The 20592-nt window shown below is 38.4% G+C and overlaps 1 protein-coding gene across 15 annotated transcripts in view; it reads left to right on the forward strand.

Moving 5' to 3' along the window:
- Positions 1-20592, forward strand: part of LOC144319120 (phospholipid-transporting ATPase ABCA3-like) — a 198089-nt gene that overhangs the window by 56916 nt on the left and 120581 nt on the right. For 12 of the 15 annotated variants that reach the window (XR_013385024.1, XM_077906926.1, XM_077906919.1 and 9 more), the window contains 2 exons: positions 2319-2492; positions 15988-16169. The exons of 1 other annotated variant lie outside the window; for it this stretch is intronic. Coding sequence is in view for 13 of the 14 variants with exons in the window: in XM_077906926.1 (XP_077763052.1) it covers positions 2319-2492; positions 15988-16169 (356 nt within the window). In the remaining variant the exon portion in view is untranslated. The remainder of the gene's footprint in view (positions 1-2318; positions 2493-15987; positions 16170-20592) is intronic. 2 more of the 15 variants (XM_077906927.1, XM_077906931.1) reach the window with 1 other exon arrangement.

Below are 20592 nucleotides of genomic sequence, written 5' to 3' on the forward strand. Positions count from 1 at the left end.
TGAATAATATTTCCTTATATGGATATGCATTTTTTTATCCATCTAAGGGTTGAAGGACATTTAAATTGTTTGCAGTATTTTTGGCCATTATGAATAACACTGTTATGACTATTTACATACAGGTCTTTGTGTGGACATATGTTTTTAGTTCTCCTGGAAATGGAATGGTTGGATTGTGAGATAAATTTATATTTAACTTTTAAAGAACTTTCCCAAATTTTTTCCAGTGTGACTATACAACTTTATATTTATCCCCACTAGCAATGAATAAGGGTTCCTATTTCACCGCATCCTGTCCTTTTGCCCCCCTTTAATTTAATATAATTTAATTTAATATTCCAGTATAGTTAACATACTGTGCTCTGTTAGTTTCCGGTGTATGATACGGTGATTCAGCAATTCCACACAACACCCAGTGCTCATCACAGTGAGTGCACTACTTAATTCCCATTACCTATTTCACCCATCTCCACACCCCTCCAACCTCCCCTCTGGTAGCTATCAGTTTGTTCTGTATAGTTCAGAGTCTGTTTTTTGGTTTGCCTCTCTCTCTTTTTTCCCCTCATCTCATTTGTTTTGCTTGTTGATTTGTTTGTTAAGTAGACTCCATGCTGGGCGGGGCCTGAACTCAGGACCCTAAGATCAAGAGTTGGATGCTCAACCAACTATGCCATCCAGGTGGCCCTCATATGTTTTGTTTCTTAAGTCCACATATGAGTGAAATCATACAGTATTTGACTTTCTCTGACATATTTCGCTTAGCATAATACTCTCTAGCCTGGAAGTTCCTCACAAAGTTAAAAACAGAACTATGAATCAGTAATTGCACTACTAGGTATTTACCCAAAGAATACAAAAATATTAATTCAAAAGTATGTTTGCACCCTGATGTTTATATCAACATTATCCAACAATAACCAAATTATGGTAACAGCCCAAGTATCCATCGACTGATGAATGGGTAAAGAAAGTGTGATGTACACACACACATACACACACACACACACACACAGGAATAATAGCCACAAAAAAGAATGAAGTCTTGGGGAATGTTTTTAACACACAGCACTGTCCCAGAGGGTGAACTGACATGTTAACTTAATCATCCTTTTAAAGGCCCTCTCTCTAAATGTAGCCACATTCTGAGGTACTGGAGGTTAGGGCTTTAACATAAGAATATTCAGATGGTAGACACAATCCAACCTGGTATTCCTACTAATTTTTTTTTACTTAATGTAAAATATTGCATATAAAAATTTTAGAAATAATATGAGTTTTTGGATGACTTTTTTTTCCTGCAGAGAGGATTTAATTTTAAATCCATCAGTCATTTAGGTATGGGGCTCTAGCGCCCCTAGGTTAGGGGTTTGATAATAATCTAATAAGGATTTTAGGTGATTGAAAATGTTCTATTTCTGGTACACTTGTACTTTAGATGTAGCTTTTCAGGGCCCTAAGTAAAAGTTTGAGCTTCTTTTCTTTACTAGCATGTATTAATTTCTTATGCCCTTGAGTTCTCTTCTTACCTTGATTTTGGCCCTACAAATTGTCCTTGCCTGGTAGCTCTCTGTCCTTATCATACTTAAAAAGTAATACTTTAATATACAAATAAATAAATAAACAAGCAAACAAACTTAAAAAAATAATTTGTCTAGATTTTTCCATCATCATTAAAAGAGTTGATCTGAAATAATGCAATTCCCATGATACATAGCATTCTAATCCAGATGCTTCTCTATTACACTGACTTTTTTCTCCATCTTTTTAATGTACTGTTTCATAAAGTATTATAATTAAGTATTCAAAGTGTCATAAATAAGACTGGAAATATGTCTATAACCTCTGTCAACTTTTTCAGGCTTCATCTTCCAAAATTCCAAAATAAATGGTAATAGTGTAGGTGTATTTGTATGACATAATTAGTGGTGGTGTACATCTAGAGATTGTTAGGCTGAGTAGTCATGAATAAAAATGAAAGGAAGTTTTTATAAACATAAAGATAAGTCCTTTTTTCGATGAGTAAATATCCACAATCATTAGTGTAAGAAGGAGGATAAATTCCAGAAAAGTTTATTCCTTGTGCCATTCATTAATTCACTCATTCATTTAAGCAAAATATTTATTGAGAACCTGTCTGTATTCAGCAGTTCTAGATGTTTGTGATACAGTGGTTGGTGGTAACAAAGCCATTTTGTCTTCTTTTGTAGGGTCTACATTTAGACCTAAATTTTAGAGCTTTTTTGTAATAAGATGAGGATATTTCTGCATCAAGTTTTTGTAGTTTATGTGAACTGACTCTATATTTTCCTTCTTTTCAGCTACTTTGGCTGTTTCTTTTGGAGGTTTCTTCTATTTTGTCACCTTTTTTCTATATGTATTCGTGAGCACCGCGTATGAATATATGACCCTCACCGAGAAGCTGGCTTTCTGTCTCTGTTCAAATGTTGCAGTAGCATTGGGGATTGATTTTATATGCAGGATGGAAATGAAGCGTGAGTCTTTCCTTTGTAAAACTGACTTTGATGATTAGATTCCCAGGAAGAAAAGGCATGCGATATGGGGTTGCCAAAGGAGTGGATGGGACAGTGAGTGAAAGATGATTGTAGTGTTTCTTAAATATTTTTCTGGATTATAGTAATTTATCATAAAAATTATATCTCTGTTATATATATATGTTTGTGTATATATGTATATACACTATATATATACCTGTATGTACATGAAAATATATATGCAGATATTTATTTATGTATATATGTGTTTGCATGTCTTTATTATATCTGTGGGCTTGTTTTGGGAGACAGTTTTGCCACCTAGGGGATATTGGCAATGCCTGGAGATATTTTTTTGTTTTTGATTATAGTATCTGGTGGAGGACTGCTACTGAATATCATACAAAGTACAGAACATTCCCTGAAACAGAGGTATCCAGGTTCAAATGTCAGTAATGTCAAGGTTGAGACACCTAGCTAATACCCATATTTTAACATCTGTGATGTCACACTGTTGCATCTAATTCCTATCTAATATCAAGAGTTCCTTCTACCTTTTCCCTATCCATATATATACCACCTCCCTGTCCAACCATGAGAAATGTGGCCCCCCACCATTATCAGTATAATTAAGCATTTGTTCAGTTTTGCACTACTCCAAAAATAGGTAGGGAAATGTTCATCCATACCACTGTAAGCAAAAAACATATTAAATATGGTAATTATTTGTAATTCTACATTTAGTCTGAGGCTGTGTAGTCAAAGTACTAGGTTAAAAAATTATTTGGGTTAGTACTTTTCTTTTTTACTTTCAGTTTAGTTATTCATTTGAAATATAAGTAGGTACATTTGTTTCTGTTTGTATCCCATTTTTCATTCCAACACCATTGTTTGTATAATATAAATTTCTGAGTATATAAAACATTAACACAATATTTAGAAAGTAAAAACTGTAAAAAAAAAAAAAGCAATAGTTAGATAAGAATCATTCCCTCTTCTTACCAATACCTCTCTTTTTAAAATTTTTTTTATTGGACTTCAATTTGCCAACATCTAGCATAACACCCAGTGCTCATCTCACCACGTGCCCCCCTTAGTGCCCATCACCCAGTCACCCCAACCCCCCACCCGCCACCCTTTCCACTACCCAAAGTTCATTTCCCAAAAGTTCATTTCCCAAAGTTAGGTGTCTCTCATGTTTTGTCACCCTCACTGATATTTTCACTCATTTTCTCTCCTTTCCCTTTATTCCCCTTCATAATTTTTATATTCCCCAAATGAATGAGACCATATAATGTTTGTCCTTCAAACATTCAGCATAATACCCTCCAGTTCCATCCACGTTGAAGCAAATGGTGGGGATTTGTCGTTTCTAATGGCTGAGTAATACTCCATTGTATACATAGACCACATCTTCTTTATCCATTCATCTTTCAATGGACACTGAGGCTTCTTCCACAGTTTGGCTATTGTGGACATGGCTGCTATAAACATCGGGGTGCAGATGTCCTGCTGTTTCACTGCATCTGTATCTTTGGGGTAAATCCCCAGCAGTGCAATTGCTGGGTCATAGGGCAGATCTATTTTTAACTCTTTGAGGAACCTCCACACAGTTTTCCAGAGTGGCTGTACCAGTTCACATTCCCACCAACAGCGCAGGACGGTTCCCCTTTCTCCACATCCTCTCCAACATTTGTGGTTTCCTGCCTTGTTAATTTTCCCCATTCTCACTGGTGTGAGGTGGTATCTCATTGTGGTTTTGATTTGTATTTCCCTGATGGCCAGTGATGCGGAACATTTTCTCATGTGCCTGTTGGCTATGTCTATGTCTTCCTCTGTGAAGTTTCTGTTCATGTCTTTTGTCCATTTCATGATTGGGTTGTTTGTTCCTTTGCTGTTGAGTTTAATAAATTTTTTATAGATTTTGGATACTAGCCCCTTATCTGATAGGTCATTTGCAAATATCTTCTCCCATTCTGTAGGTTGTCTTTTAGTTTTGTTGACTGTTTCTTTGGCTGTGCAGAAGCTTTTTTCTTGATGAAGTCCCAATAATTCATTTTTGCTTTTGTTTCTTTTGCCTTCATGGATGTATCTTGCAAGAAGTTGCTGTGGCGGGAGGCGGGGTAAGATGGCAGAAGAGTAGGGTTCCCAAGTCACCTGTCCCCACCAACTTACCTAGATAACTTTCAAATCAGCCTGAAAACATATGAATTTGCTCTGAGATTTAAAGAGAGAACAGCTGGAATGCTACAGTGAGAAGAGTTTGCGCTTCTATCAAGGTAGGAAGAGGGGAAAAAAAGGAAATAAAAAAGCATCCAAGGGGGAGGGGCCCCGCAAGGACCCGGGCTAAGGCCGGTATGGAGAGCCTCCAGGACAGGAAAGCCCAGTCCCTGAGAAGCAGGGCTTTACCAATCTTCCCAGAGGGAAAGGCGCTCCTAGGGAGCTCGGGCAGGATCCCAGGAGGGCCAGGGATGCCCTCAGGCTCCCAGGGGCACTAACAGGAACTGCACCCCAGGGAGAGCACGCCACACACCGCGGGCCAAGCTCCCTAAAGGCCTGGAGCGCCCACCCCGTGGGGCCCAGGGAGCAGCTCCGGTGGCTCAGGTTGTGCCTTCACACTGAGGGGTGTTTGCAGTCCCAGGAGCGTGATTCCAGCAGTGCAGGCCCCACAGCCTGGGCGCTGGGGCCACGGCCCAGGATGCGGCACTCCCCCCAGGACAGGCATAGGCCTGGAGGACACAGGACAGCAAGGTCCCTCCTGCCGCCTGGGCAGCCCCAAGCTGTGCAGATCGGCGCCCCCTGCCCCTGGAGCATCCAGGCCCCTGTGGACTGGGAACGGTGGTAGTTACTGTGGGAGCTGAATCCAGAGATGGAGAGCTGGCCGCCACCACTGTTGTTCCTTCTGGTGTCACCTTGTACCTGGGACTGATCAGGGGCCTCACAGGATAAACAGCTCCCACTGAGCCTTGCACCTGGCAGGGGGCTGGGCAGCTCCCCCAGATGCACACCCCTGAGAATCACCACAGCAGGCCCCTCCCCCAGAAGACCAGCTGGAAGGACAGGGGATGAGCAAGTTATTGACCAAGCAGCACTGGAAAGTTCCAGGGGAAGTCAAAGGATTTACAGTATATAGAATCAGAGGATACTCCCCCTTGTTTTTTCTTTTGTTTCCCCCACCCCTTTTTTTTTCCTCTCTTTTTCTCCTTTTTCCAGTACAACTTGTTTTTGGCCACTCTGCACTGAGCAAAATGACTAGAAGGAAACACTCACCTCAAAAGAAAGAATCAGAAATAGTCCTCTCCCACAGAGTTACAAAATTTGGATTACAATTCAGTGTCAGAAAGCCAATTCAGAAGCACTATTATAAAGCTACTAGTGGCTCTAGAAAAAAGCATAAAGGATTCAAGAGACTTCATGACTGCAGAATTTAAATCTAATCAGGCCAAAATTAAAAATCAATTAAATGAGATGCAATCCAAACTGGAGGTCCTAATGACGGTTAACAAGGTAGAAGAACGAGTGAGTGACATAGAAGACAAGTTGATGGCAAGGAAGGAAAATGAGGAAAAAAGAGACAAACAAAAGATCATGAGTATGGGTTAAGGGAAATAAATGACAGCCTCAGAAGGAAAAATCTAGGTTTAATTGGGGTTCCCAAGGGCGCCGAAAGGGACAGAGGTCCAGAAACTGTATTTGAACAAATCATAGCTGAGAACTTCCCTAACTTGGGAAGGGAAACAGGCATTCATATCCAGGAGATAGAGAGATACTCCCCTTAAAATCAATAAAAACTGCTCAACACCTTGACATTTAATAGTGAAACTTGCAAATTCCAGAGATAAAGAGAAGGTCCTTAAAGCATCAAGAGATAAAAAAATCCATAACCTTTATGGGGAGAAGTATTAGGTTAACAGCAGACCTCTCCACAGAGACCTGGCAGGCCAGAAAGGGCTGGCAAGATATATTCAGGGTCCTATATTAGAAGAACATGTAGCCAAGACTACTTTATCCAGCAAGGCTGTCATTCAGAATAGAAGGAGAGATAAAGAGCTTCCAAGATAGGCAGAAGCTGAAAGAATATGTGACCACCAAACCAGCTCTGCAAGAAATATTAAGGGGGACCCTGTAAAAGAAAGAGGAAGTCCGAGGAAACAATCCACAAAAACAGGGACTGAATAGGTATTATGATGAAAATAAATTCATCTTTCTCTATTTTTTAAATATTTTATTTATTTATTCATAGACACACACAACACACATATACACAGAGAGGGAGAGAGAGAGAGAGGCAGAGACACAGGCAGAGGGAGAATCTAGCTCCCTGCAGGGAGCCCAACGTGGGACTGGATCCTGGGTCTCCAGGATCACACCCCGGGCTGCAGGCGGTGCCAAACTGCCGCGCCACCAGGGCTGCCCTAAATTCATATCTTTCAATAGTAACTCTGAAGGTGAACAGGCTTAATGACCCCCAAAAAGGACACAGTGTTTCAGACTGTATAAAAAAGAAAGACCCATCTATTTGCTGTTTATAAGAGACTCATTTTAGACATAAGGACACCTACAGCCTGAAAATAAAAGGTTGGAGAACCATTTACCACTCAAACGGTCCTCAAAAGAAAGCAGGGGTAGCCATCCTTATATCAGATAAATTAAAGTTTATCCCAAAGACTGTAGTGAGAGATGAAGAGGGACACTATATCATACTTAAAGGATCTATCCAACAAGATGACTTAACAATCATGAATATTTATGCCCCGAATGTGTTAACTGCCAAGTATCTCAATCAATTAATAACTGAAGTACATACTTAGATAACATACTTAGATAATAATACACTTATACTTGGAGATTCGAATACAGCACTTTCTGCGTTCGATAGATCTTCTAAGCACAACATCTCCAAAGAAAAAAGAGCTTTAAATGATACACTGGACCAGATGGATTTCACAGATATTTACAGAACTTTACATCCAAACGCAACTGAATACACATTCTTCTCAAGTGCACATGGAACTTTCTCCAGAATAAACCACATACTGGGTCACAAATTAGGTCTGAGCCGATACCGAAGATTGGGATCATCCCCTGCATATTTTCAGACCATAATGCTTTGAAACTAGAACTAAATCACAAAGAGAAGTTTGGAAGGATTTCAAACATGGGGAGGTTAAGGACCATCCTGCTAAAAGATGAAAGCGTCAACAGGGAATTAGGGAAGAATTTAAAAAATTCATGGAAACTAATGAGAATGAAGATACAACCATTCAAAATCTTTGGGATGCAGCAAAAGCAGTCCTGAGGGGGAAATACATCGCAATACAAGCATCCATCCAAAAACTGGAAAGAACTCAAATACAAAATCTAACCTTATAACTAAAGGAGCTGGAGAAAAAAACAGCAAATAGATCCTACACCCAGCAGAAGAAGAGAATTAATAAAGATTCAAGCAGAACGCAATGAAATAGAGACCAGAAGAACTGTGGAACAGAATAACAAAACCAGGAGTTGTTTCTTTGAAAGAATTAAGAAGATAGATAAACCATTAGCTAGCTTTATTAAAAAGAAGAGAAAAAAGACTCAATTAATAAAATTATGAATGAGAAAGGAGAGATCACCACCAATACCATGGAAATACGAACGATTTTAAAAACTTATTGTGAGGAGCTATACGCCAAAAAATTAAGCAATCTAGAAGAAATGGACACATTTCTGGAAAACCACAAACTACCAAAACTGGAACAGGAAGAAATGGAAAACCTCAACAGGCCGATAACCAGGGAGGAAATTGAAGCAGTCATCAAAAACCTCCCAAGACACAAAAGTCCAGGGCCGGATGGCTTCCCTGGGGAATTCTATCAAACATTTAAAGAAGAAACCATACCTATTCTACAAAGCTGTTCGGAAAGATAGAAACAGACGGAGTACTTCCAAACTCGTTCTCTGAGGCCAGAATCACCTTAATTCTAAAACCAAAGATCCCACCAAAAAGGAGAATTATAGACCAATATCCCTGATGAACATGGACGAAAAATTCTCAACAAAATACTAGCCAATAGGATCCAACAATACCTTAAGTAGACTATTCACCATGACCAAGTGGGATTTATCCCTGGGATGCAAGGCTGGTTCAACACTCATAAAGTAATCAATGTGATTGATCATATCAGCAAGAGAAGAAACAAGAACCATAGGATCCTCTCAATAGATGCAGAGAACGCATTTGACAAAATACAGCATCCATTCCTGATCAAAACTCTTGGGAGTGTAGGGATAAAGGGAACATTGCTCAGCATCTTAAAAGCCATCTACAAAAAGCCCACAGCAAATATCATTCTCAATGGGGAAACACTGGGAGCCTTTCCCCTAAGATCAGGAACATGACAGAGATGTCCACTCTTACCACTGCTATTCAACATAGTATTAGAAGTCCTAGCCTCCCTCAGCAATCAGGCAACAAAAGGAAATAAAAGGCATTCAAATTGGCAAAGAAGTCAAACTCTCCCTCTTTGCAGATGACATGGTACTGTACATAGAAAACCCAAAGACTCCACCCATGATTGCTAGAACTCATACAGCAATTCAGCAGTGTGGCGGGATACAATACCAATCCCCAGAAATCAGTGGCATTTCTATACACTAACAATGAGACTGAAGAAAGAGAAAGTAAGGAGTCAATCCCAATTACTACTGCACCAAAAGGATCTATACCTTAAAAACTACAGAACATTTCTGAAAGAAATTGAAGAGGACACAAAGAGATGGAAAAATATTCTATGCTCATGGATTGGAAGAATTAATATTGTTAAAAGGTCAATGTTACCAAGGGCAATTTACACATTTAATGCAATCCCTATCAAAATACAATGGATTTTCTTCAGAGAGTTTGAACAAATCATCTTAAGATTTGTGTGGGATCAGAAAAGACCCCAAATAGGCAGGAGAATATTAAAAAAGAAAACCATATCTGGGGGCATCACAATGCCAGATTTCAGGTTGTACTACAAAGCTGTGGTCATCAAGACAGTGTGGTACTGGCACAAAAACAGACACATAGATCAGTGGAACAGAATAGAGAATCCAGAAGTGGACCCTCAACTTTATGGTCAACCAATATTTGACAAAGGAGGAAAGACTATCCACTGGAAAAAAGACAGTCTGTTCAATAAATGGTGCTGGGAAACTTGGACATCCACATGCAGAAGAATGAAACTTGACCATTCTCTTACACTACACAAAGATAAACTCAAAATGGATGAAAGATCTAAATGTGAGACAAGATTCCATCAAAATCCTAGAGGGAACACAGGCATCAGGGATATTGGTCTATAATTCTCCTTTTTGGTGTGGTCTTTGCCTTTACCAATACCTCTCATCCTTGTAGGTAATATCTTACTCAATTCTGTTTTATCTTTTTCTGTGTTTTAGTTTCTAAAAAATTCATAATTTCTATATTTTCTTATTTTACTTAGTTTCTTATAAAAGTGTTTATGTACTGCATATTCCTTTACAGTGTGCTTTTCAGCTAACATATTTTAGAAATAATTTCCTATGAGTTTGCCAATATATCTTCTTTAGTTTTTATAGATACATTGTGTGGATGTGGCAATGTTCATTCAACCTATCTTCTATCTATGAGCATTTAGGAACTTTATATTATTTTTCATTTAAAATAAGCCTGAAGGGTGCCTGGGTGGTTCAGTCAGTTAAGTGTCTGCCTTTGGCTCAGCCATGATCTCAGTGTCTGGAGAATTAGATTCCCTGCTCAGTGGGGCTCCCTGCTCAGTGGGGAGCCTGCTTCTCCTTCTCCCTCTGTTACTCCTCCTGTTTGTGATCTCTGTGTGTCAAATAAATAAAATCTTTAAAAGTAAGATAGAATAAATCTGAAATGAATTATACATAAGTATTTTTGTGTTCTTGGATATGTAGTATAAGAAATTACCAGAGGTGGGTCTGAGTAGGGTTTTGATTAAAAATTTAGTTCTTCAATAGATGTAGAAATGTTCAGATTATGCCTTTTCCTTGAGTAAGATTTAGTAGCTTGTGTCTTGTATAGAATTTGTCCACTATATGTAAGTGGTCAAAATTGTGAACATAAAGTTGTTCTTCATATTCATTTATTATCTTTTTTCTGGGCCCTTTAAAATATTAAACTTTACACTCAGTAAAATTGCCCTTTTTGGAGGTGTGCAATTCTGTGAGTTTCAACACCTGTATATATTAATTTAACCTCCACAGCAATCAGGAAACAGAACTGTTTCCTCATAAAAAAATTCCCTTGTGTTGCCCTTTCTCTTCAACCCCTAATACGTAGCAATCACTGATCTGTCGCATTTTTGCGTTTTCCAGAATCCATGAAAATGGAATTGTGCAGTTTTAACACTGACTTCTACTTAGCCCAAGGCACTTGTTCTTCATCCATGCTGTTACCTGTATCAGCAGTTCAATTCTTTATATTGTAAATAGTCAACTGATTAGGGATCCTAATTACTTATGAAAAATCCCTTTTCTTTGTTATATAACATGTGTTTGTTCTGTTCTGTGTTTTTTTATTTTTTTAATAATAAATTTATTTTTTATTGGTGTTCAATTTGCCAACATACAGAATAACACCCAGTGCTCATCCGGTCAAGTGCCCCCCTCAGTGCCCGCCACCCAGTCACCCCCACCCCCCGCTCTCCTCCCCTTCCACCACTCCTAGTTCATTTCCCAGAGTAAGGAGTCTTTATGTTCTGTCTCCCTTTCTGATATTTCCTACCCATTTATTCTCCCTTCCCTCCTATTCCCTTTCACTATTATTTATATTCCCCAAATGAATGAGAACATATAATGTTTGTCCTTCTCCGATTGACTTATTTCACTCAGCATAATACCCTCCAGTTCCATCCACATTGAAGCAAATGGTGGGTATTTGTCATTTCTAATAGCTGAATAATATTCCACTGTATACATAAACCACATCTTCTTTATCCATTCATCTTTCGATGGACACCGAGGCTCCTTCCACACTTTGGCTATTATGGACATTGCTGTTATAAACATTGGGGTGCAGGTGTCCCGGCGTTTCATTGCATCTGTATCTTTGGGGTAAATCCCCAACAGTGCAATTGCTGGGTCGTAGGGCAGGATACATCCACAAAGGCAAAAGAAACAAAAGCAAAATGAACTATTGGGACTTCATCAAGATAAGAAGCTTTTGCACAGCAAAGGATACAGTCAACAAAACTCAAAGACAACCTACAGAATGGGAGAAGATATTTGCAAATGACCTATCAGATAAAGGGCTAGTATTCAAGATCTATAAAGAACTTATTAAACTCAACAGCAAAGGAACAAACAACCCAATCATGAAATGGGCAAAAGACATGAACAGAAATCTCACAGAGGAAGACATAGACATAGCTAACATGCACATGAGAAAATGCTCTGCATCACTTGCCATCAGGGAAATACAAATCAAAACCACAATGAGATACCACCTCACACCAGTGAGAATGGGGAAAATTAACAAAGCAGGAAACCACAAATGTTGGAGAGGATGCAGAGAAAAGGGAACCTTCTTACACTATTGGTGGGAATGTGAACTGGTGCAGCCACTCTGGAAAAGTGTGTGGAGGTTCCTCAAAGAGTTAAAAATAGACCTGCCCTACGACCCAGCAATTGCACTGCTGGGGATTTACCCCAAAGATACAGATGCAATGAAATGCCGGGACACCTGCACCCCGATGTTTATGGCAGCAATGGCCACAATAGCCAAACTGTGGAAGGAGCCTCGGTGTCCGTCGAAAGATGAGTGGATAAAGAAGATGTGGTTTATGTATACAATGGAATATTACTCAGCTATTAGAAATGACAAATACCCACCATTTGCTTCAACGTGGATGGAACTGGAGGGTATTATGCTGAGTGAAGTAAGTCAATCGGAGAAGGACAAACATTATATGTTCTCATTCATTTGGGGAATATAAATAATAGTGAAAGGGAATATAAGGGAAGGGAGAAGAAATGTGTGGGAAATATCAGAAAGGGAGACAGAACGTAAAGACTGCTAACTCTGGGAAACGAACTAGGGGTGGTGGAAGGGGAGGAGGGCGGGGGGTGGGAGTGAATGGGTGACGGGCACTGGGGGTTATTCTGTATGTTAGTAAATTGAACACCAATAAAAAATAAATTAAAAAAAATAGACCTGCCCTACGACCCAGCAATTGCACTGTTTGTTTTTTTCCCAAGGATTTTATTTATTCATGAGACAGAGAGAGAGAGAGAAAGAGAGAGAGAGAGGCAGAGACATAAGCATAGGGAGAAGCAGGCTCCGTGCAGGGAGCGTGTTGTGGGATTCAATCCCGGGACTCTGGGATCATGCCCTGGGCCGAATGCAGGCACTAAACCGCTGAGCCACCCAGGCGTCCCTGTTTTGCTTTTTATTTTTTTATTATTTTATTTTATTTTATTTTATTTTATTTTATTTTATTTTATTTTATTTTATTTTATTTCATTTTATTTTTTTGTATATTTTTTTATTGGAGTTCGATTTGCCAACATATAGCATAACACCCAGTGCTCATCCCATCAATTGCCCCCTCACCCAGTCCCTCAACCTCCCACCCACCTCCCCTTCCACTACCCCTTGTTCATTTCCCGAGTTAGGAGTCTTTCATGTTCTGTTACCCTCACTGATATTTCCCACTCATTTTCTCTCCTGTCTCCTTTATTCCCTTTCACTATTTTTAAATTCATGTTTCTCTTCATTTGCGTTCGTATTTTCTCCTTTTAATATTCTCATCTTGGTGGATATAAAGTGGCATGTTATTATGGGTTTGGATTGCATTTCTCTAATGACTAATGATATTAAGCATCTTTTCACATGCTTGTTGGACATCTGTACAACTTCTTTGAAGAAATATCTATTCAAGTCCTTTGCCTATTTTTGTATTGGATTGTTCATCTTTTGTTGTTAAGTTGTAAGAGTTCTTTATATATTCAAGATACAAGCCTTTTATTATATGATATTTTCTTTCTTTCTGTAGATTGTGTTTTAACTTTCTTGTTAATGCCCTCTATGCACAGAGGTTTTTCATTTTAATGGCATCAAATTTATTTATTACTTTATTGCTTGTGTTTTGGTGCCATATGTTTACTAAACTAAACCCAAAGTCATGAATATTTGCCTCCATGTTTTCTTTCTAAGAGTTTTTTTAAAAAGTAATTGTATTTATTTAGGGTTTTGATCTATTTTTAAAAAGTTAATACTTATACATATTGTAAGGGAAGAGTCCCAACTAATTCTTTTGCATGTATATATCGCTTGTGGAAATTAGTCTTTTTTTTCCCTCATGTAATTATCTTGGAATCCTTGTCAGAAGCTAGTTAGCCATTACTCATAGTTGTATTATTTTGATCTATATGTCTGTCCTTCACCAGCATCAGTCTTATGAACACAGGATGTTTTCCCATTTATTTAGGTCTTCTTTAATTTCTTTCAGTGATATTTTGTAATAGCATACAAGTCTTTCAGCTCTTACTAAGTTTATTCATAAGAATTTCATTCCTGTGATGCTATTGTAAATGGAACTGTTATCTCAAAATCCTTTTTAGTTGTTCATTACTAGTAGATAGTATACTATTGATTATTGTATGTTCACCTTGTATCCTGAAACTTTGCTGAATTCTTTTGTTGGTGTTAACATTGTTTTGGGCAGGATCTTTAGGATTTTCTATTAGTAAGATCATGTCATCTGTGAGTAAGAGTACTTTTAGTTCTTCCTCTCTAATTGCCTTATCACTTTATCTTCCTTAACTTCTAAGGATTAACTTCACATACGTACAGTGTTGAGTAGAAGTGGAGTATTGAACACGTTTATCTCCCACCTTCCTGTCCATCATTCTTGCCACTACAGTCTCCTCTGTAGCCACACCAAGGACTCTGGCATTTCTTTTTTTATTCTTTCTTGGAATTTCCATCTCTTTGCATACATCTGCTTTTGCATGTTGTATACTTCTTCCACAAAAGCACTTAATATGTTGATCAGTTTTTTAAAAATTCCTGGTCTGAGGAATCAGACCAACATCTTTGTCAAATCAGAGTCTAATTTGGATGCTTGTTCATTCTCTTCAAACTGTGTTCTTTGCCCTTCAGTATGCCTTGTAATTTTTGTTAAAAGATGGATAAGAAGGGCACCTGGGGGACTTAGTCAGTTAAGCATCTGACTCTTTATTTTGGCTCAGGCCATGATCTTGGGGTCCTGAGATCGAGCCTTTCATTGGGTTCTGTGCTTAGTGGGGAGTCTGCTTGGGATTTTCTCTCTCCTTCTTCATCTGCCCTTCCCCGCTCATACTCTCTCTTACTCTCTCTCAAATAAATAAATAAAATCTTTAAAAAAGATGAATATGAGGTACTGGATAAAAGGAAAAGGAATTGCAGTGAATAGGCCTTTAGTGATATAGAGGAAAGATGCAGAGTCCTATGACTAGGCCTCAATTATTTGATAAGCTTGTACCCATGGACTATGAACTCCATCAGTGCTTCTCAGTTTTTTGCTCTGCTTAGATAGGACAGGATGGCTAGGGGGGGCTGGAGCTACATATTTCCCTTCCCCCTAGGTAAGTTAGGCTCTGCTAAAATAGTTTCTCATGAAGGAAGGCCTGATTAAGAATAGAATGTCAAAATGGCTCCTTTTCCCCCTCTCTCTCCTAAAGGAGATTTTTCTGATATTCACTGTGAAGAACTGACAGGGCTCCCGAAGGTAAAACTCACAAAAGCTTGGGGACTCCTCAATGACTTGATCCCCTGGAGTTTTTAACCCAAATATCTGTCTGCACTGGGCCTTGACATTTCATCAGTTACACAGTTCAGGTTTTCCCAGTTCTGGTTCCCTTGGGGGTTACTGCTTAGGGTTTCTGTTTCATTAAATTCTCTGCACCTGCCTGTCCATCTCTCCAATTGTGGGGGCAGTGGTTCACTCTGTAACCTCACATCTGTGAAAGATCTAAGAAGAATGGGCCATTTTTCAGTTCACTTCTTTACTCCTTATTAGGATGGAGTGGTGACTTCTAAGCTCCTTACATGACAGACCAGAAACTAGAAAACAAACTTTATTTTTATATTGATGAATGTATTTCCCAATTTATGTATCTTGCTGATTATTTCAGTGGAGATTTGAATGAAAGAGAATGGAGAAATAGGGCCACTAACCCAACCAATAGGTCTGTTTATGGCTTTAAAGCTTACTTTATGGACTTCTTGTCACTGTTTATTTTTATTTCAGTGACTACTAACTTTTAGTTGAATTTGGCTGTAGGAAGAGGCACATTGTATCATTACTTACTTTATTATCCTCTTGAACAGCCTAAATTTCAAAGTATCCATGAATAGCAAATAGTACCTCTCTCCAGAGAATGCCTATACATTTTTGTTGTTTAATTATAAAGTAGCTAGATAACTTTGTTCTAGTCACAATTGGGCACCTCAGATAACTGTCTCCTATTTATTATGTTTCAGAGTATGGTGTCCAGTGGGATAACATCCTATCACCAGTGAACCCACATGATAGCCTTATTTTTGCACATATTATGGGAATGCTATTATTTGATGCTTTCTTATATGGTCTTATGACCTGGTATATAGATGCTGTCTTTCCAGGGAAGTATGGTGTGCCCAAGCCATGGTATTTCTTTGTGCAGGTAAGTTCTAATGCTTCTGTTATTGAGAGAAACCCCAGTTCTTAAATATTTAGTTTGTCTAACAGAGAACATTATTACCTTAAACACTCTCCCTGTGGTGTTCCACTCTTATGGTACTAATACAGTTTTTATTCTTTCTCTCTTTTTTAAATTCTTTCTCAGTTAAAGCCACTACAAAGTTAACTTTGTAACACGTATAATAGAATCAAATGGCTTTCTACAGAAAAAAAAACTCCATCCAAATGAATATGTGGTGGGTTCCTTAGGTCCTAGTGAGGAGAGGTTGAATTGTGTCTCATATCACCATCTGCTTTTTTCCCCTGTTAGCCCAAATTACTTAGAATCAAAGCCATAGCAAAGTGGGGAGTATTTCTATATTATCCTCTATTTTCAGTCCCCCCCTTTTATCATTCTATGGTTCAAAGCAAGTGGTTCCCAAAATTTTTAGTCTCAGAACTCCTTTTACTCTTAAAAATTACTGAGCACCCAAAAGAGCTTGTTTAATAGGGATTTATCTATCAATATTGACCATATTTGGACATTAAAACTGAGAAATTTGTTTCTTTTTTAAAAAATATCTAAGTTTGCCAACATACAGTATAACACCCAGTGCTCATCCACCATGTGCCCTCCTTAATGCCTGTCACCCAGTTAACCCATTCCCCAAACTCTCCTTCCCTTCTGCAACCCATTGTTTGTTTCCCAGAGTTAGGAGTCTCTTATGGTCTGTCTTCCTCTCTAATTTTTCCCCATTCAGTTTCCCTGCTTTCTCTTACAGTCCCTTTCACTATTTCTTATATTCCATATATGAGTGAAACTATATGATGATTGTCTTTCTCCAATTGACTTATTTCACTCCGCATAATAACCTCCAGTTCCATCCATATCAAAGCTAGTGGTGGGTATTCATCCTTTATGATAGTTGAGTAATATTCTATGGTATATATATATATATATATACCACATCTTCTTTGTCCATTCATCTGTCAAAGGACACTGTGGCTTCTTCCACAGTTTGGCTATTGTGGACATTGCTGCTATAAACATTGGGGTACAAGTATCCTGGCATTTCACTACATCTGTATTTTGGGGGTAAATACCCAATAGTGTAATTGCTGGGTCATAGGGTAGCTCTATTTTTAACTTCTTGAGGAACCTCCACACTGTTTTCTAGAGTGGCTGTACCAGTTTGCGTTCCCACCAGCAGTGCAAGAGAGTTCCGCTTTTTCCACCTCCTTTCCAACATTTGTTGTTTCCTGTCTTGTTAATTTTCTTCATCTCACTGGTGTGAGGTGGTATCTCATTGTGGTTTTGATTTGTATTTCCTTGATGGGAAGTGATGTGGATAATTTTTCATGTGCTTGCTGGCCATGTGTAGGACTTCTTTGGAAAAATGTCTGTATGTCTTCTGCCCGTTTCATGACTGGATGTTTTTTTCTTGGTGTTGAGTTTGAGAAGTTCTTTATCCTCTTGATGAGATACTAGCCCTTTATCTAGTATGTCATTTGCAATTATCTTCTCCCATTCTGTAGGTTATCTTTTAGTTTTGTTGACTGTTTCCATTGCTGTGCAGAATCTTTTAATATTTTTTTAAAGATTTTATTTATTTATTAATGAAACACACACACAGAGAGAGAGAGAGAGAGAGATAAGCAGAGGGAGAAGCAGGCTCCATGTGGGGAGCCCGATGTGGGACTCATCCCGGGTCTCCAGGATCAGGCCCTGGGCCGAAGGTGGTACTAAACCGCTGAGCCACTCCGGCTGCCCAGAATCTTTTAATCTTGATGAAATCCCAACAGTTCTTTTTTTGCTTCTGTTTCCCTTGGTTTCATAGACGTGTCTAGCAAGAAGTTGCTATTGCCAAGTTCAAAAAGGTTGTTGCCTGTGTTCTCCTCTAGGATTTTGATGGATTTTTGTCTCAGATTTAGATCTTTTCAACCATTTTGTTTATCTTTGTGTATGGTGTAAGAAAATGGTCCAGTTTCATTCTTCTGCATGTAGCTATCCAATTTTCCCAACGCATTTATTGAAGAGACTGTCTTTTTTCCCAGTGGTATTCTTTCCTGCTTTGTTACAGATGATTTGACCGTAGATTTGAGGGTCCATTTCTGGGTTCTCTATCCTATTCCATTGATCTATGTATCTGTTTCTGTGTCAGTACCATATTGTCTTGATCACAGCTTTGTAATACAGCTAGATGTTCAGAATTGTGCTGCCTCCAGCTTTGGTATTCTTTTTCAACATTCCTCTGGCTATTTGGGGTCTTTTCCGGTTCCATACAAATCTCAAGATGATTTGTTCCAGCTCTGTGAAGAAAGCCCATGGCATTTTGATAGGGATTGCATTGAATGTGTAAATTGGTCTGGGTAACATTGACATTTTCACAATATTAATTCTGCCAATCCATGAGCATGGAATATTTTTCCATCTCTTTGTGTCTTCCTCAATTTCTTTCAGAAGTGTTCTGTAGTTTTTAGGGTATAGATTCTTTACCTTTTTGGGTAAGTTTATTCCAAGGTATCTTATGGTTTTGGGTGCATTTGTAAGTGGGATTGATTCCTTAATTTCTCTTTCTTCAGTCTCATTGTTAGTGTATACAAATGCCACTGATTTCTGTGCGTTGATCTTGTATCCTTCCACATTGCTGAATTGCTGTATGAGTTCTAGAAATCTTGGTATGGAGTCTTTGGGTGTTCTATATGCATTATCATGTTATCTATGAAAAGTGAGAGTTTGACTCCTTCTTTGCCAATTTGAATGCCTTTTATTTCTTTTGTTGTCTGATTGCTGAGGCTGGGACTTCTAGTACTATGTTGAACAACAGTGGTGAGAGTGGACATCCTTGTCGTGTTCCTGATCTCAGGGAAAAGGCTTTCAGTTTTTCCTCATTGAGAATGATATTTGCTGTGGGCTTTCCATAAATAGCTTTTATTATATTGAGAAATGTTCCCTGGATCCCTACACTCTGAAGAGTTTTAATCAGGAATGGATGTTGTATTTTGTCAAATGCTTTCTCTGCATCTATTGAGAGGATCATATGGTTTTTGTCTTTTATTGATGTGATCTGTCACATTGATTGTTTTCTGAATGTTGAACCACTCTTGCATCCCAGGGATAAATCCCACTTGGACATGGTGAATAATCCTCTTAATGTACTGTTAGATCCTATTGGCTAGTATCTTATCAAGAATTTTTACATCCATGTTCATCAGGGATATTGGTCTATAATTATCCTTTTGGTCTCATTTGGGGATCAATGTAATGCTGGCCTCATAAAATGAGTGTAGACATATTCCCTCTATTTGTATCCTTTGAAACAGCTTTAGTAGAATACATGTTACTTCTTCTTTAAATGTTTGGTAGAATTCCCCTGGGAAGACATCTGGCCCTGGACTTCTGCTTCTTGGGAAGTTTTTGATGAATACTTCAATTTCCTCACTGGTTATTGGCCTGTTCAGGTTTTCTTTTTCTTCCTGTTTCAGTTTTGGCAATTTGTATGTTTTGAGCAATGCATCCATTTCATCCAGGTTGCCTAATTTTGGGGGGTTTAGTTACTCATACATTTTTTAAATCGTTTGTATTTCCTTGGTATTGGTTGTGATATCTCCTCTTTCATTCATGATTTTATTAATTTGAGTCTTTCCTCTTTTCTTTTTAGTAAGTCTGGGTAGAGGTTTATCTAGCTTAGTAATTCTTTCAAAGAACCAGCTCCTGATTTCGTTGATCTATTCTACAATTATTCTAGTCTCTGTTTCATTGAGTTCTGCTCTAATATCTGTTATCTCTCTTCTAATGCTTGGCTCAGGCTTTATTTGCTGTTCTTTCTTCAGTTCCTTTAGATGCAACGTGGGCTTCTGTATTTGAGAATTTTCCAATTTTTTGAGGGAGGCTTTTATTGCAATGTATTTCTCTCTTAGGACTGCTTTTGCTATATCCCAAAGATTTTGAACAGTTGTGCTTTCATTTGCTTTAGTTGCCATGTTTCTTTTTAATTCTTCTCTGATTTCCTGGTTGACCCATTGATCTTTTAGTGGTATGCTCTTAAACCTCCAAGTGTTTGAGTTCCTTCCAATTTTCTTCTTGTGATTGAGTTCTGGTTTCCAAGCATTGTGGTCTGGAAATATGCAGGGAATAATCCCAATCTTTTGGTATGGGATAAGACCTGATTTGTGACCCAGTATGTGGTCTAGTCTGGAGAAAGTTCCACGTACACTTGAGAAGAATGTGTATTTTGTTGTATTAGGATGGAATGTTCTGTATATATTTGTGAAATCCATTTGGTCCAATGTGTCATTCAAGGCCCTTGTTTCTTTGATGATGTTCTGTTTAGAATAGCTGTCCATTGCTGAGAGCACCATATTGAAGTCTCCTACTATTAATTTATAATTATTGATGTATCTCTTTACTTTGGTTATTAATTGAT

Source organism: Canis aureus, chromosome 8 (genome assembly GCF_053574225.1).
Source record: "Canis aureus isolate CA01 chromosome 8, VMU_Caureus_v.1.0, whole genome shotgun sequence".
Lineage (NCBI taxonomy): Eukaryota > Metazoa > Chordata > Mammalia > Carnivora > Canidae > Canis > Canis aureus.